This window comes from Rhinolophus ferrumequinum, chromosome 22 (genome assembly GCF_004115265.2).
Source record: "Rhinolophus ferrumequinum isolate MPI-CBG mRhiFer1 chromosome 22, mRhiFer1_v1.p, whole genome shotgun sequence".
In the NCBI taxonomy this organism is placed as follows: Eukaryota; Metazoa; Chordata; class Mammalia; order Chiroptera; family Rhinolophidae; genus Rhinolophus; species Rhinolophus ferrumequinum.
In genome coordinates this window covers 27,863,000-27,880,399 of record NC_046305.1, presented here as the reverse complement: position 1 = coordinate 27,880,399, position 17,400 = coordinate 27,863,000, and the positions used below count along the sequence as shown (strand labels likewise).

At 43.3% G+C, this 17,400-nt stretch overlaps 1 protein-coding gene and 1 pseudogene across 4 annotated transcripts; one reads left to right on the top strand and one right to left on the bottom strand.

Annotated features, from left to right (window-relative positions):
* Window positions 1-654: 654 nt before the first annotated feature.
* On the top strand, window positions 655-16,247 carry SLAMF7 (SLAM family member 7). 4 transcript variants are annotated; one of them, XM_033092018.1, is made up of 7 exons: window positions 655-742; window positions 8,851-9,183; window positions 9,683-9,955; window positions 10,167-10,283; window positions 11,208-11,311; window positions 14,556-14,618; window positions 16,140-16,247. In XM_033092018.1, exons 1-7 carry the CDS (start codon window positions 688-690, stop codon window positions 16,209-16,211), a joined length of 1,017 nt encoding a protein of 338 aa, XP_032947909.1. In that variant the 5' UTR covers window positions 655-687; the 3' UTR covers window positions 16,212-16,247. The 4 variants fall into 4 exon arrangements, with proteins under 4 accessions (XP_032947909.1, XP_032947910.1, XP_032947911.1 ...); XM_033092019.1 differs by lacking the exon at window positions 11,208-11,311; XM_033092020.1 differs by lacking the exon at window positions 8,851-9,183 and having other exon boundaries at window positions 658-742.
* Window positions 11,615-12,152, bottom strand: LOC117014558 (transcription factor BTF3 homolog 4-like; annotated as a pseudogene).
* Window positions 16,248-17,400: the final 1,153 nt, after the last annotated feature.

Here is a 17,400-nt window from a genome sequence, read left to right as displayed (position 1 = left end):
AATAATAAATAACTACATTTTCCTTTTACTGAATTCCCAATAATCCTTCAAGCATCACCACCTCCTTTGTTCAAATGTTTATGTACAAGTATATATTCTTCTCTTTTGGGTCTACATAGTACTATTTGCATGTATTATCACAGTGTATTGTAATTGTTTATTTTTCAATCTTCTTTATAAGCTTGTGAACTTTAATGAAGAAACTGTTTTTCTTGTCTTTGTGCCCTTGTTACTCAAAAAAAATATCTGTAATAGAATTGTATTTTAAATACATGTGCAAAAATGCGTTAGATTTCAAAAAACCTCAATAAATATTGTTATTATCCCCAGTGCCATCCTTTTGTCCCCTCTTATCATTTCTTTCCATTTCTTGAGTTCTGAATCTCCATAGGTCATATGGTATAGCAGAAAAGGCTGGCCATATGGTGTTAATCAATTTCTAGCCTCTTGGAGCCTGTGATTTCTTATCTGTAAAGTGGAGGACCCATCACCTTTGGGATCAATTCATTTTTGCCTTCCTTATTGAACACTACTATGTACTAACCAATGATAAGGATGGAATAAAATTAGATATGACTCATTATCACTTGTTACTCTCATGACCCCTCCTACTTCTTAAAACCCTAGTCGGGTGAGAAATGTGAGCACTGTGAGAGGGAAGTAGGTTCATTTTAACGGCTGAACAATATGCCTGGTTCCCCAGCTTGTTTTATCCTCATTTTTCTACTCTGCCAGCTCACAGGTGAGTCCACCCAGATCCTCTTGCTCTTTTGACTGCCTTCCCCATCATGAAGTGTATTTCCAGGCTCTGGGTCCACTCTGGAGGCTCTTCTCCCTTGTCTAAAATTGCTTTCTATATCCGTGGTCTCTGAATCCCAGAGGGCAGAAAGAGACTAGAAGGAGACTAGAATGAATGACTCTGGGGACCGATGGCCCTTCTGACTGTCTTAGGGAAAGAAGGGCTGAAAGAAGTGGTTTTGGGTATCAGAAAGACCTGTGTTCTAATCCAGATTCTGCCACAAATTAAATGAAAAATGTCATCTTCCCTGGACTTTAGCCTTCCTTCCTTTTGAGGGTAACTTTAAAAGCAAAATGAGATTATACAAGTGTGTTTATTATTTTCATAAATATTAAAAATATTTTATTTAAATGTATTTACAACATACTTATACATTTTATATTTACAAATATATTTTTAAATATATTTAGAAATATATTTTTAAATGATTATGCATAACTATATTGATGAAAGGAAATATTTGAATTTTATCTCTTAACCCTAGCAATCCAATTAGTCCTTGTAGAGAACCAACTCATATTGTCAGCATTTTATGTTTAATGCCAGGAATGACTGAGGGCTTTTTCTACCTGTCACAGGTATTCTAGTTTTTTAACATTTTACTGTACTCAGGGCTCTCAGGAAGGGCCAGGAGCTCCATAAGTTAGGAGTATATATCCAGTCATCAAACTTGTGGGGTACCGCCATGAGGTCTCCCTCTGAGGATCTGTCATAGCTAATTCGTTTATGTGTGCCCCAGACCTGCTTGAAGTGACCTGCCCAAGACTACACGCCAGTCAGCACTTCTAGTCTTTTCTTACCCCAACCTGTTTTCACCAAGTGTTCAGCATCAGCAGACTCTCACCCTCCTTGAATTCATTAGAAATTGGCAGTTTTAGGAAGCACCTGGTTTTAGGAAGCAGGTGGTCCTAAAATAGGCTTTCGCTTTGAAAACCATAAATGGTGATTAAAAGTGGAACTTGAGCAAGATGAGGTGGGGGAGGACATGACAGGTGCTCACCCAAAACCTGAGCTGTGGGCAGCAGGGTACAAGTGTATGCCATGCTCCAGGAAGCTGTGGGCACCTGGACTATCATAAGTCCATGGCTGCACAAAGAGTCCAATATTGTCCTAGTCCCTCCAATGGGCAGGACAGTGGAAGCAATTCTGGCCCTGGACAAGTACTCCTGGGTTTGACTTAGTAGCTAAATTCTGTGAATAAGTTACTCATCTGTGAAGCTTTGTCTTCACAAGTTCATAACAGAAAATAAAACCTAGCTTGCAGAATTATTGTAGTGCTTTAAATGAGATATCAAATGCAAAACATTAGAATAATAATCACCATTTATTTAATAATAATAATCACCATTTATTTAATGCCTACTTCCAAGGCATTTTTCATACAATCACCTCACATGTCTGTAAGATAGATGTTATTATCCTCAATTTACAGATGAGGAAACTTAGGTTCAGAGAGAACAAATATCTTGGGCAACATTGTACAACTAATAAGAGAGAGAGAGCGGAGACTGAGATCCCAAAGATGGTGCTCTTTTCATCACACCAACATGCATAACACTGTTGAGCTGGTACCAGAGAAGTGCTCAATAAATGTGCATTCGAGATGACTCTTCCCAGGAGAGCTAGTTGTGATTCCTGCCCTCTCCAGGTACATGAGGCCAAGATAGGGACTGGAAATGCCCAAGAAGAGCAGGTAACTCTGTTTCCAGAATGTGAGTGCATCAACAGGGAACCACCCCAGGCAAATTCAGAGGGGCCAAGGAGCAGCTCTGCTGTCTCAGGATTCTCATCTGGAAAACAGGCACTGTAATTTGTCCCCAACTCAGATTTTGTGATGAGTAAATGATACAGGAGTGTTGAGGAGACAAGAAAAAAAGGAAAACAGAAAAAGTGTGTGTGGGGGGAGGGGAGTTGTTGGGAGGTGTTGCAAAGGACCAGAATATACAAGAAGGAGGGGCCAGGAGATGAGTGAGGGGCAGAGCAGTAGGGAGCTTGAATGTGAATGTTTCGGGTTAGGGTTGGAGAGGTAGCAAAGGTGTAGGGTGAACTGGGAGGTTTGCAAGCCTCTGCTTCATATGTAGATGGTTCTCGACTTACAATGACTCAATTTGCTGTTTTCTGACTTTATGATGTTGTGCATCAGTAGAAACTGTATTTTGAATTTTGATCCTTTCTCTGGCTAGCAATATGCAACTCTCTGGTGATGATAGGTGGCAGCAGCAAGCTGCAGCTCCCAGTCAGCCACACGGTCACAGGGTCAACCAGTACTCTACAGTGTACTGTGTTGACAGTGTTTTTTGGATGTTGTGTTTTGTGTTTTTGTATCCCATCATGTCTACAAAACTATGTTTATTGCTTCTGGTGAAAAGAAGAGAAAGGCAATTATTCCTGAGATGAAATACCTTGAGGTGAAACTCAATATTATTGTCCAACTGTAGACTAATGTAAGTGTTCTGAGCTTTTTTAAGGTAGGCTAGGCTAGGCTAAGCTTTGATGTTCAGTAGGGTAGATACATTAAATGTATTTTCAACTTTATGATACTTTCAACATATAAGTCAAGGGGCATCTGTACATGGCAATGATTTAAAATGCTCTTTCTAAGGAACACTCATACACTGTTGGTGGGAATGCAGACTGGTGTAGCTGCTGTGGAAGGCAGTGTGGAGGTTCCTTAAAAAATTACGAATAGAATTACCATATGACCCAGCCATCCCTCTCCTGGGTATCTACCCAAAAACTCTGAAAACATTTATACATAAAGACACGTGTGCTCCAATGTTCATTGCAGCTTTGTTTATGGTGGCCAAGACATGGAAACAACCAAAGTGTCCTTCGATAGATGAATGGATAAGAAGTTGTGGTATATATACACAATGGAATACTATTCAGCAGTAAGAAAAGATGATATAGGAACATTTGTGACAACATGGATGGATCTTGAGAGTATGATGCTAAGCGAAATAAGTCAGACAGAAAAAGCAGAGAACCATATGATTTCACTGGTATGTGGTATATAAAACCAAAAACAAAAGAGAACAAGAATAAAATGCTCTTTCTAGGGTGCATTCATTAGGGAGAAGTTAGGTAAAGAGTAGTCGTTTCTAAAATCGTTTCTTTTTCTTTTTAAGCAATTTCCTTTAATGGAATTTAATCTTACCCAGAAACAAACAAATAAATGACTCTAATGCATACAGCTGAAACATTCCTGATCGAGGGGGGTTGTGTAAACTCCACCTACAACTGTCTGCTCTATCCCCCACTGCCTGCTCCATCACCCACCCCCTAGACCTTCCTCTAAGTTCCTCAGAAATATACTGCAGCACTGCCACAGACCTCAAGAGTGACAGGGGGCACAGCGTGGGAAACCTTGCCTGCCTTAGGAGCCCTGATTCTTAATACTGGCCTTCCACTGACTTGTGATATGTCATCCTTGGAGCATGAGTCTCCTCATTTGTAAAATGGGACTGGACTAAGTATTCCCTAAGATTCCTCTCAGCTCTGAGATGCTCTGGTCCTTGGTTTCCATGAGGATGTGCCATGACATACTGGTGCATTCTGATGGAGGCACTGACTACTGGGAAAGGTGCTCGGGGACTGGGCTGATAAGCAGAAAGTGGGCTTTACACCATCTCCTAGCCTGAAGTCTTTGTCCTGGGTCACCATCCTTGATTCTGGCTGTACTGATGATTCCCCTTTCTCCTAATTTGGCCCCCTCCCTCCACTCAACTCTTCAGCCTTGGGGGAACACTTTAAGGAGTGGAGGTAAAGGGAAGTGGCAAACGGGGGGAGCTGTTGTCCCTTCCTGTTATGGAGGGCATCTTAAGGCTGACTCTCCTGATACCAAAAATATCTATGCCTTGGCCATGGCAGAAAGCAAAGGGTCTTCTGCCCCAGCTCCCTTAATCTCCAAAGGCAAGTTGTTGGGGAATATTCGTTGCAGGAGATATCCCCCTGTGTGCTGATCGGACTCACTGTTTTGCTCTGAAGTAGCCAGTGACTGGTCTGTAGGCATTAGGTTCCAGACTACCTTCAGAGAAGCTCACCTTGCCAAGTAGCCATTCAAAAAAGTTTTGGAAAATCTCTGTTTCTCAATTTTAGCCATTCTTCTGAAAATGAAACCAAAAAATGGGAAGCTTTCTTAAGGTCTGTTCCTTACAACACTACTGCCTGACCTGCCTCCCACCATGTTATAGACTACTCTGTACTTCTAAAAGTGCTTTCATATCCATATTCACCCTTCATTCTCCCCAGAATCCTGGCAAACAAAGGTTATATTTTGCCTATGAGAGTTAAGAACACCAAAACTCAGAATGGTAAGCAGTGAGTCAGCAGTGGAGAGAAAGCAGGCTTCTGACACAGAGGAACTAGCTAGTTTCTCATCCCACTTCTGCCACTTCCCTGTTTGGGCCTTGGGAAAGTCATTCAGCATCTTGAAGCCCCAGTGTCCTTATCTATAAAGTGGAACTTATCCTTTACCACATGGAGTTGCTTTAATGATAAAGAAAAATAATGCCATTAAATTAGTTTTATCACAGAGTGATACCAAGTGTTTGTTGCTGGAGTTATTATTATGGAGGAACCAGAATGAAACCCAGTTCTTCTGACTCCCAGTTAAGCCAGAGCTCTAAATTTTTCATACACTCCATATTGCCTGCGAGGAGAGACCATCTCCATCCCTTCTTGGGTGGGACCTCAGACCCCATCACCAGGTCATCTGGAACATAATGCCTATAGATATTGGCTAATTCACAGCAAAATGGTATCATGCAGGGTGTCGTGCAGGGTCTCTGGTCCTGCTCCCCACATAAAAACACAGGATATGGTGAGGTCAAAGAGGAACACCAACGGAGCCATAGATAGGGGAGTCATACCACTATATTCTCGCTGGCGGCTAGGCTGGAGACACACAAAGTAGGATCCACATGATCTGCAATTCGCTGTCTACTTCTCTGCCTGCCATCCAACCAACCTCATTTGCTAACTGCAATCTCTGCCTCTCTGCAATCCCTGCTTGCTAGCTCAGCCACCATCCACTGTTAGCGTAGCCACGGCAGTTATATTAGGGGCCAATGGCTCACTAGTTACAGCTGACAACCAACTAGCCACAGCTGATGGCCATCCAATCACAGTTGATGGCCATTTACTACCTGAGCCAGCACCTTTCCACCTGAGGGCGAGAGCCTGGAAACTTCACTCCTGGCCCTGTCCCCACAAATGGTATGCCCAATCACCACCCAGGGGAATATTTCCTTCTGAAGAATTTTAAGTGGAAAATAAATTACTGGTAGATATTCAGAGGGTGCATGTGAGAAAGAGTTGGAGACTTTCTCAGGGAAGGACCTTGAACTAGGCTTTATGGGTCTTGAATAAGATTTAGATGAGCAGAGACAAGCACAAACAAGTTTGTGAGGTAGAAAGTAAAATGGGATCAGGCTGCTTGTCTGGTGGTAGTAAGTGTAGGGCATCCTGGGCTTCATATCTTCCCACTGCATCATATGGTCATCCTAACCTTGGAGCAGAAGTCCTGGGCTTCTCTCAGATACAATCAACCCAGGTCATGTGTTATCCCGGAATTAATTACTATGCCAGAGAAAGGCTACCACCTGAGCTGGATGCCTGTCCTTACCCAAACCACCTGGCTACTACAAAGTGAGGAAGGGGTAAAATGGATGAAGGGGAGTGAAGTTACACCATTCACTGCACTGATCTAGATGGGAGGGTAGGTAGACGAGTCTCACAGGGCCAAATCTTCTCAGGTCTTGTAAATAGGCATTGTTGGTAGTCCATCATTCTCTACAGTCATCTGACCCCACAAATCATGTTAAGTCCCCCCATTGTGCATTCCCCAAATACCTGTTACTCCCCCTTTTATAATACATGTAGTTACTTATTTCATGACAATCTCCCAACACCATGAGTGCAAAGATCATGACTGTCTTGCTCCCCACTTACATTCTCAACTCCTAAACAGTACATGGCACAAATGTGAAACTAAATAAAAGTGGTGTTTTTTTTTTTCCCCTTCTTCTGCCTCCGCCCCCGGACTCCACTTCAAGCCGTTGTTTCTCAGTCTAGTTGTGCAGGACACAGCTCCCTGGCCTATGCTGGTATTATGAGCTTTGCACTCCCCCCCGCTGAGGCAGTTGGTCACCTGTCGTTGGTGGGCCACTCATGGCCGAGAGCTGCTGGTCACTCATGATGGCTGCTGGCCACCGTCTGCTCATGACAGCACACCGCAGCCCAGCTCCAGGGAGAGCTGTTGTTCACAGTCTTAGCTGTAGAGGGTGCAGCTTACTGGCCCATATGGGAATCCAATTGGAGACCTCGGCTTTAGGAGCTCGGCGCTCCAACCACCTGAGCCACTGAGCTGGCCCTAAAAGTTTTTAAAGGAAGGAATGACTGAATGAGAAAAGCATGACCTACCTAAACATGGTAAAACTCTATAGGGTCACACTTGCATGCGAAGAAGCTGTCACAGAAAGGGGAGATTCAGTTCCTCCTTGGACAGCTGAGAATTGAGAAGTTTCTTGTTTCACAGTCAACTGGGAAGAGGAAACAAAACTGGTTGGGACTCATAAATCCTGCTTCCTATCCTCTGAACTCACATTTAGGGATTGGCATGAACCTACTTTCTTCCTTTATGACTGCTTTTGCCACCCTGAAGATACAAATAAAGTAGAACAAACTCCATCTAGACTCATGTTAGCAATTTACAGTTATCTGCCAACTTCATTCTAACAAGGAACTATAAATTTGGAAACATTTTCTTATATCGCCACACAACTCACATCTTTTGACATTTATCATGAGAATATAGCTCCTCATGTGAAGTGAGAAAAATAATTTGTCATGGTTTAAATACATGTACACATGCTAAAGCACTAAAGCCACATCCTGGCAGTTTTCTCACCTCCCTAATTTAAATCTCTCTCTGAAACCTCATGTGAAACTGAAATTACTCTAAGGTGCCCTACATTTAAGCATTATACCAACTTGAAGGCAAGTGATATCCAATCTTCATGTGACTGCAAAATTTTAACTCCTTCCATTTCTGTTGTTAAAGTGAATGAATAAATGCATTAACTAATCCATCAAAAATTCAAAATAAAATTGATTTTGTCTATAACATTTACTGGGATTATTTTGACACCCCTTGAGATATTCAAAGAGAGTAACTGAAAAACCATCCTGCCTCAGTATTAGGGGAGCAGGGAGAACAGTTTTTTGTAAAATCAGGTTACTTAATAGGATAATTTGATAAAGTCCTGAAGGATATATAAACTCACTGATAAATTAAAGGGAGAAAAATGTTTTAAAACAGGAATCAGCTCCTAAAAGGCATTTACCCAGGGAAAGAAACCAGTACTTTTGGAGATAAATTTAGCAAAAAAGTTGGTCAAGATCCCAGACCTGTAATCGAGGGACTAAGTCAATATCTGGTAGCATCAGATTCTCTTACTCTGGAGCACTGGGAGAGTAGCTTATACTGGAGGGAAGGTCACCAAAGGTCATAAAGAGAAAATTAGGATTCTTGAATCCACTATATCATAAAATAGAAAGATAAATTATCCTTAAACTTCTAAGCTATCACTATCATTAGGAACTTATAGCTTACTTCCCAATGTCCTGATCTGTGCTTGTGAACAACTGACCCCATGTCAGTTAGGCTGCTTCTTCCTCTGCATCAAAATCAACTCTCCTAGGAGCAATGGGGTGGGGGTATCCTAAGCAGGGCTTAGGAAGTAACCTCCCCACTAGTTCCCCTGCAGGAACTTGTCAAGGATGGAACTGGGTCTTGTGGTCTACCTCAGAGCTTGGTCTTTTAAGTCAGAGGTCTCCAGGAATGGGGTGGGTTCACCTGCAGTAACCCCTTTCAGGAAAAAGTTCTGACCTCAATGGCTTCATGTGAGTGAAGTTTCAAAGGGTTTCCCAGGGGCTGGTTGGGTTGAAATTAGAGACTTTTTTGGGACCTTCCCAGAACCCAACGGGGGTAAGTAATTGTTCTAAAGTGCAGGGACTAACGCTTATTTTATGGTTCTCTGTGTCTGCAGAGCCAGCAGCCTCTGGAACCCTGAAGAAACTGGTTGGTGCCCTTGGGGGGTCTGTGACTTTTCCTCTGACACACTCAGTAAATCAGATTGACAGCATTGTCTGGATCTTAAACACAACTATTCTTGTTACCATACAACCAAAAATGGCAGACAGACAAGACAATATCATAGTGATTCAAAATCATAACAAGAAAAGGGTGAACTTCCCACATGGAAACTACTCCCTAAAGCTCAGCAAACTGAATAAGAGTGACTCAGGTACCTATCGTGTGGAGATATACAGCTCATCCCTCCAGGGTCCCTTCATCCAGGAATATGAGCTGCATGTCTATGGTGAGTAGAAACAGTTCCAAAGGTGGATGACTGCTTTGGTAAAGTGGTAAACTCCTTGATATTGGAGATATTCAAGCAAGGCAGGATAAACACTTGGTAAGAATGGAAGAGAGAAGTCCTGCATGCATGAAGTAGACGTAGCTGATCCCTGAAGTTCTTTCCTACTTAGAGATTCTATAAGAGGCAGTGTGGTGCAGCAGATAGGCAAAACAGGAAGTGGCAATCACACAGGCCAAATGCTGGCTTATCTACTTACTAGTTTCATGGGTTGGGTTGTTATTATTTCTATTACTATTGTTGTTGTTGTATAGCTGTGGGCAAGCTGACCAAGATAGTTCTCTTTCCCAGAAAAGAATGAGAATTCTACTCTGAATTTCTGCTTCCTCTCCACTCTGTTGTACTTTGAAGAGATTCAGGTCCAAGGTTCACAAGAATAATTCAGAAAAAGGAGGGCAATCGGCACAGTTTCCACCCTTGCTTCTCCATTTCTCTTTTACAGAGCACCTACCAAAGCCCAAAGTCACCATGAGTCTGCAGAACAATAAGAATGGCACCTGTGTGACTAATCTGACATGCTTCATGGAACAGGGAGGAGAGGATGTGACTTACAGCTGGAAGTCCTTGGGGCAGGCAACCAATGAATCCCATTATGGCTCCATCCTCCCCGTATCCTGGAGGCTGGGGGAAAAGGATATATCCTTCATCTGCATGGCCAGGAACCCCATTAGTAGCAACTCTTCAAACCCCATCTCTGCCTGGAAGCTCTGTGAAGGTGACTGTCTTACTCTTCCTCCAGGAGCCACTGGTCTGAGGATCTATACCTTCTTCAGCTCCTGGTTCCCATGGGAACAAACCCATGTGAAAATTGGAGGCCTCTCAGAAGTCACCAGACTGGGAGGAAGGTGGTAGTTGCTCCAAAAGTTGGATCATTTTCCCTAACTGATTCTTTCTTCCCTGTGCCTCCACCAATTCTTTCTTTAAAGGTGCTGCTGATAACCTAGATTCCACCATTATCCTGAACCTCCTGTGGGTATTCCTCCTGCTCAGTGTCCTTGCACTGGTGCCAGTTATTTTGATTATGTGGCGAGAAAGAAGAAAAGGTAGAGCATGTACCATTTTTGTCTCCACCCTTATTCATGCATTTTCTCCCTTATTTACTCAACAAGCATATGTTAACTGTGTTCCAGGCTTGGTGTTAGGCACTAAGGATACAGAAATGAAAGACCATAGTCTCTGTCCTCAAGGAGAGCACCATCTGCCTGTGCTCCTTAGTTATGGGGTAGAGTGCTTGACTCCTTAACTTCTCTCCTGAGGCCAAAGTCCTTTCAGTTCCCTCTCCAGTACCTACCCCTTTCCTTCCCCCAGAGGTACTTACTGATGTGGCCCCCTTGTTGACACAGGTCCCACCACTGCTGACTCTGCTCCCCTGGCCTGGGAGGTGATGGCTTCCAACTCAGAGATCCCATAGAGCAGCACCCTCCAGTCAGCCCTTCCAATCTCCATCCCTGTCAATGCCCCCCAAAGCAATCTCAGTCCTCTCTATTGGATCAACTTAAGAGACCTCTCCTTACTCCCAACCTCAGTCTAGACACATTCTTCCTGGAGAAGCCTGATTTTGTCTCTGTCTCTCTTCATGCTGCCCCCCATGCTATGTCCCTAAACCCTGCTGATTTGCCTTCTCAGGATCCCACTGATACTGTCCATAAGGGCTATTGGGGAGGAACCTAAGCATTGATTTGGCATGAACTGTAGACTTCCCCCCTCTTGAAAGCATTTCTGACCTACTCTCTTTCCGTTTGGGTGCTTGGTCCAGAAGCTGGGAAGTAAAGTGATGAGGCTAACCAGTTCATCCTGGAATTTTCCTGGGTTTAGCACTAAAAGTCCCATGTCCTGGAAAACCTTCTAGTTACAGGGAAACCAGAATGGTTGTTCACCCTAAGTAGGTTGTCATTTGGGGTGGTAGGCCAATGGAGTGGTGAGTGGAAAGAAAGGCCACTTCTGATTCTCTCCCAACTTGGTTGCAGGGTCCATTAAAAAGAAGAAGAGAATGGACATTCATCAGGAAGTTCTTAATTACTATCCCCCTTCTGGAGAGACCTCAGAGTATGACACAATCTCTAACATTAATGTGAGTCCATTCCCATTTTTCCTGGGGACTGATCCTCCTCTCTGAGGCCCTTCTTGTTTTACTTGAGATTTTTTTCATGGATTTGGACAACATGGAAAATGAGGATGTATAGCTCTTTTTTTTTCCCTTCAGATTGCACAAATACTTCACGTTTTGACCAAAATAATAGACCCTGGGAGGAAGTGCAAAATACAAAATCAAATGACTAAAAAATGCTGAACAAACAGCATTATTAATATACAGAATATTTATATTACTGAACTAGTAACAGTTGATGTTATCCATGTCTGTAAAACTTTGGAATCACATAGCTGCTCCGTTAAATGTAGTCCATGTCAGCTTCCAAAAACCAGAAGAGATTTTAGTTAGCTTCATTCTTGATGCCTCATCAAAATTTTCTATAAAATCTGGAGCATCATCATCCTTTTAGTCAATATATTCTGGTTTTGGTGCTTTGCTATCCGACACTTGCCGAGGGAACAGTTCAGCTAACTTCCTAAGACTTGTTAAGCTGTCAGCACCAAGTTGACTTAATACTCCAGGAAGCATTTCTGTGATTTCTTTGGTTTCTGTATGACTGGTAATTGCACAGGTATTAGCAGAAAGGGAAGCTTGGACTTTGGGATTGTTGAAATGAATAACTGTCCCATCATCTTTAGTCGTATTTACCTCTTCAATACCAGCTATATTATTCACAGCCCGTTTTTTCTTTTAGAGAACTCTGAAGTTTTTTGTTATCAGCTCTAGCTATTGCATGTACCACCTTCTTCTTTTTGTGAGCTGTACCCTTGCCCCCTTTCTGAACCTGAGCCTGAAGTTTGGCTACGTTTTCCTGATCCATGCTGTTGGTAAATCTGAAGCAGGGTGGGTCCTCCAATTAAGGATGTATAGCTCTTGAAATCCAATGCACATGTGTCTCTGTCAAGTCTTTATGGGTTCTTTCTTATGCAGGAGTTGGTGGCCTCCAACTGGTTCTGATCCAAACAGTAAGGCTCATACTGTGATCTGTAGAATCACCCCTTTCCTCCACATTTCACGATAACCACTCAACAGGCCTGATTCCTTTTGCATAGGACACTGGGTAGAGAAGTGTGCCTTTGACATCATATTTGAGTTATGGTGTCAGTAGACTGGCTTTGGAGATGCCTTTTCCTCTGAGGAAACTTTAGAAGCCATCAGGAGAGGACTTAGAAGGCTCCACAGTGGCTCTGGGCCCACACTAGGGGCTACCCAAGTGTGGGTCACTAAGCTGAAGTGAATGAACACAAGGTTAATCCAATGGAAACTCTTTGAAGAATATAAGAATAAAGTTTAAAGAAACGCAAATAACAAGAGTTAATGGAGACATAAACTGTGTAGACAGTTTCAAATATCCCCCCAGGAACAATCACTGTAGCCCAGGATGGATTAGCTCCTTATAGGTCATAGACTGCTTTTCCCCACTGGCCCATTTAATGAAGAAATAAGAACACTGTGGGGCCTCAAAATCCATTTTACTCCAGCCTTTAGTGTCTTCCAATCAGGTTGCATCTTCCTACTCTTACCTACAACTTTTGCAAGAGGAAACATTACATTTCCTCTTTGAAAATGTTAGTGTCCTGAGAGTTCCTTCCTTCCTACAGGGAGACTGTTCTGTGTTCGACTCAGTCTGGGTTCTGTCAAAATTGATCATGTTCTGCTCCCTTATGTCCTGCTCAAGACATATTCCCAGGAGACAATAGGACTGTCCTGGATGTTCAGGAATAAACTTCATCAACCCAGGGTATTTTTCGCCAGCCTGGAAGGAGCTTTTGTTATTGATATTATTGTTGTTTTTTGTTGTTTTTTTTTTAAAAAAAGATTTTATTGGGGAAGGGGAACAGGACTTTATTGGGGAACAGTGTACTTCCAGGCCTTTTTTCCAAGTTAAGTTGTTGTCCTTTCAATCTTAGTTGTGGAGGGTGCCATTCAGCTTCAAGTTGTTGTCCTTTCAGTCTTAGTTGTGGAGGGTGCAGCTCAGCTCCAGGTCCAGTTGCCGTTTTCTAGTTGCAGGGGGCACAGCCCACCATCCCTTGCGGGAGTCGAGGAATTGAACTGGCAACCTTATGATTGAGAGGATGCGCTCCAACCAACTGAGCCATCTGGGAGCTCAGCTCAAGGTGCCCTGTTCAATTTTAGTTGCAGGGGGCACTGCCCATCATCCCTTGTGGGACTCGAGGAGTTGAACCGGCAACCTTGTGGTTGAGAGCCCACTGGCCCATGTGGGAATCGAACCCGCAGCCTTCAGAGTTAGGAGCATGGAGCTCTAACCGCCTGAGCCACTGGGCCAGCCCCTATTATTGTTGTGTTGTGTTCTGTTGTGTTGTGTTGTTTTATTCTGCCCCATTGTCATTCTTACTGATCTCCTTTTCCAAGGACCCTGATTTCCAAGGCCCCTTTTAACTGATGGAAAGGTTTATTTGCAACATTAGCAAAATTACTTCAAATTATCCTATAATTAAGAGGCTCATAGCTCATGGGGACTTATATGTCTTATATTTTTTAAATTAATTTCAACACAACACAGTTTTATTTTATGTTATTTTATTTTCCCCCCCTTTCTTCTGACTCCCCTCACCCTCTGGTTCAAGCCGTTATTTCTCAGTCTAGTTGTGTAGGACACAACTCCCTGGCCCATGCTGGTATTATGAGCCTTGCGCTCCCCCCAGCTGAGGCAGTCGGTGTCAGTCGCCGGGTCGGCCTCTCACAGCAGCTCATGGCAGCTCTCGCTGGCTGCCCCACTCATGCTGGCTGATGGCCGCTCATGGCGGCCCCACAGCAGCACACAGTAGTCCTCAGTAGCATACAGCAGCGGGCAGCAGCTCACACCAAACCTACGGCAGCCCAGCTCCAGGGAGAGCTGTTGTTCACAATCTTAGCTGTAGAGGGCGCAGCTCACTGGCCCATGTGGGAATCGAACCGGCGGCCTTTGGTGTTGGGCATTAGGAGCACGGTACTCCAACCACCTGAGCCACCAGGCCAGCCCACAACACAGTTTTAAAATAGTGCAATTGTTTCTTTTTAAAAAGTTACTAATAATTATAATAACAGTCACTAGCAAGAACATTTCCCACTACCCATTCCTGTTTCAGAACTCTCTACCTCCATCACCATCTCCTCCTGTCTCTGCTTTCCTTTCTCTGGATTCTGGACATCTCTTTTGCCTTGTCTATGTGATTCAGGGGTGGATGATAATTTGTTTCGTTTTGTTTTGTTTTGTTAATAGAAAACTATTCCAGAGGAAAATTCAATAAATATGCTTTATTCCACGGTACAAATACCCAAAAAGGTAAGAAGTATTAGAACTGTGCTTCATCTTAGTTGTCCCATTGCTTTTCCTAGTTCCTTCAAATTTCTTAGACCGCAAGGATCTCATGTTGCCTGTGTTGGTATTATAAAGACATCTCCATTCCCTTTGCTTACAGTTACAGAAGAATATAGAGAATAGAAGAAAATTGTGTTGTAGGAGCCAAATGGGGCTAATGTGGAACAAACAGTAGCAGAGAGGTTCTACCCTGTTTCCCCGAAAATAAGACCTAACCGGACAATCAGCTCTAATGTGTCTTTTGAGGCAAAAATTAATATAAGATCCGGTCTTATATTATATAAGGCCTGATCTTATAGTATAGTAAAATATAATACAATATAATATCATATAATATAACATAATATAATAATATAATACCGGGTTGTCGTGCAGGGGATCCTGCCGACTACGCCAAGTGTCATGTGGGGGATCCGGCGGGGTCTCAGCTCCCGCTCCCCACATAAGAACGCAGGACATGGTGAGGCCAAAAAGGAACACCCACGGAGCGATACGTAGGGGAGTCATATCTTTATACTCTCGCTGGCGGCTGGGTTGGAGACACAGGAAACAGGAGCCACACAATTCTCAACCCTCACTGATGATGGCTCAGCCACCATCTTCTTGCTAGCCCCCCCCTTGTTTTTTTCTGCTAGCCTAGCCACGGCAGTTATATTAGTGGCCAATGGCTCACTGGTTACAGCTGACGGCCAACTAGCCACAGCTGATGGCCATTTGATCACAGTCGATGGCCATTTACTACCTGAGCCAGCACCTTTCTATGTGAGGCCGAGAGCCTGGAAACTGCTTTTTGGGGCTCTGTCCCCACACGGCTCTTATATTAATTTTTGCTCCAAAAGACACATTGGAGCTGATTGTCCGGCTAGGTCTTATTTTTGGGGAAACAAGTTAGGTATGAATGATAGGGAAAATCAGCCCGATCCTGACTGAGTGTATAAATGGGGGAAAGGCCATGGTTAGGCTGTGCTTGGGAGGAGAGGAACAGCTGTTAAGGAGACTCTAGCTTGCTTCTGAGCTACCAGTAAACTGGAGGCAGGAGAGATTTCCTTTTCTTTTCTGTGGTCTAGCTGTTATATCTAGTTTGTACACTCCCCCAAGTCTAACTACTAAGGTAGTAAGTTTTAAAGTTTATTCATTCACAGACCACACTTGGCAGAAACAGTGATGCCTCTTTTCTCCCCTCCCAACCAGATCCAAAAAGATGACGATGAGTAAAACAGTTTGCTTAGTAATAGGAAAGATTGGTTCTGATAGATTATTGGAAGAGAAATTCAGTTCATTAAGCATTCAACAAGATAAATGTGTGTTAACCTTAAGGAATAGTTTCTCTAAAGTCAGAATGATTAAACAGTGAGAGCAAGAACAGCGGGAGGCTCGGGTTGAGTAACCTTGGCAATTAAGAGTGTGTGGGATGAAGGGCTCACCTAATGGGGATTCAGAGTCCTGCCCACCTTAACACTATGCCTTCTTATGTCTGCTTAACAGATGGAAAAACCCCACCCACTGCCCACATCACCAGATACACCAAGGCTATTTGCATATGAGAATGTCATCTAAACAGCTGTGTGCTCTTTCCTGTCTCCCCCACCCCCCCAAAAAAAAAAGTCAAAAGAATTCACTGATGTGACCAAAAATATCGAGGAAGAATGAACATTGACTTCCTTCCAGGATAACTCTATCTTTTATGCGACTTCAAATTTATGAATTACTAATTCTGTCCACTGCTAAGAAATCTCCTCAAACCCAGAATAACTATGTCTTCCTGGAAATGTTACTGTGACTTTATCAGCCAAGCCCAAGCAAGGGGCTTAGAAGTGTCTTTATTGATATGCAAGTGCAGTGTCACACAAATGAATGTTGGCTCCAATCCAGGCCTTGGAAGTCAGGAATACACCAAAGGTCTGTTTGTCAAGAGGGCAAAAAGACAGGAACAGCAGATGTTTCCAGCAGAGGCAGATATAGCTGCCAGAAATGGATTTATTAACCAATATATTAATTATGTGCCTGGTACAGTGATGAGCTTACACTGATTTTGGTCAGTCATGCTGTCTGCTCTCATGAACTACTTCTGTGGGCAGTCACACCAGGCCTGACCACAGATTCCTAACACCCAAGGAGTCAGTTGTGGACCCATAGGAGTTGGGGATCAAAGTGCACAAGGACAAAAAAGCCAGGTCGAAGACTCGGTTTGGCTGGATGGAAACGCAGAAGTGTGCCTGACCCAAGGACAATGACAACTGCCCCAGTTTTATTTATACTCTTGTGCTATAATGAGAAGTCCAGGCCTTAGGCCTGTACAGAGCCCATCTCAATGGAGAAACTGAGCATGAAGACACACTTCAAATTGTTACAGGAGACTTGCAGTCAAGGTGTGGTCACTTGCAAACCTTAAAATTCACTTAAATCACTCAACCAATATTTATTGAGAAACTCTGCTAGGTCAGTCTGGCAAATAAGACAGACGTCATCTCTGTCCCCGGGGAGTTTACCTTCTTCTTAATGAAATGAAAAACCTGAGGATGGGAAGCGTTGCTTTTGATGGACTCATATCTTGAATAGAAATATTGGGAACAGATATGATGTCCCAAGTCTAGGGGTGTGAAGTGTCAAATGACAAAACAAAAACAATTTAGTTTGATGTCCTTTATCCATGGATTGGGGGAGTACAGTGCCTCACCAGCAGTGGAACCCTCTTCCCAAGGGAATTTGGGCAAGTGTGAGTTCTATGGAGCATTGTTACAAGAGG

Bases quoted from the DNA above. Each gene is read 5' to 3' on its own strand.
- SLAMF7 (XM_033092018.1), top strand. From the start codon at position 688: ATGCCTGGTTCCCCAGCTTGTTTTATCCTCATTTTTCTACTCTGCCAG. The intron at 9,184-9,682 runs GTGAGTAGAAAC...TCTCTTTTACAG, and splicing joins ATATGAGCTGCATGTCTATG to AGCACCTACCAAAGCCCAAA. The intron at 14,619-16,139 runs GTAAGAAGTATT...TCTGCTTAACAG, and splicing joins CGGTACAAATACCCAAAAAG to ATGGAAAAACCCCACCCACT.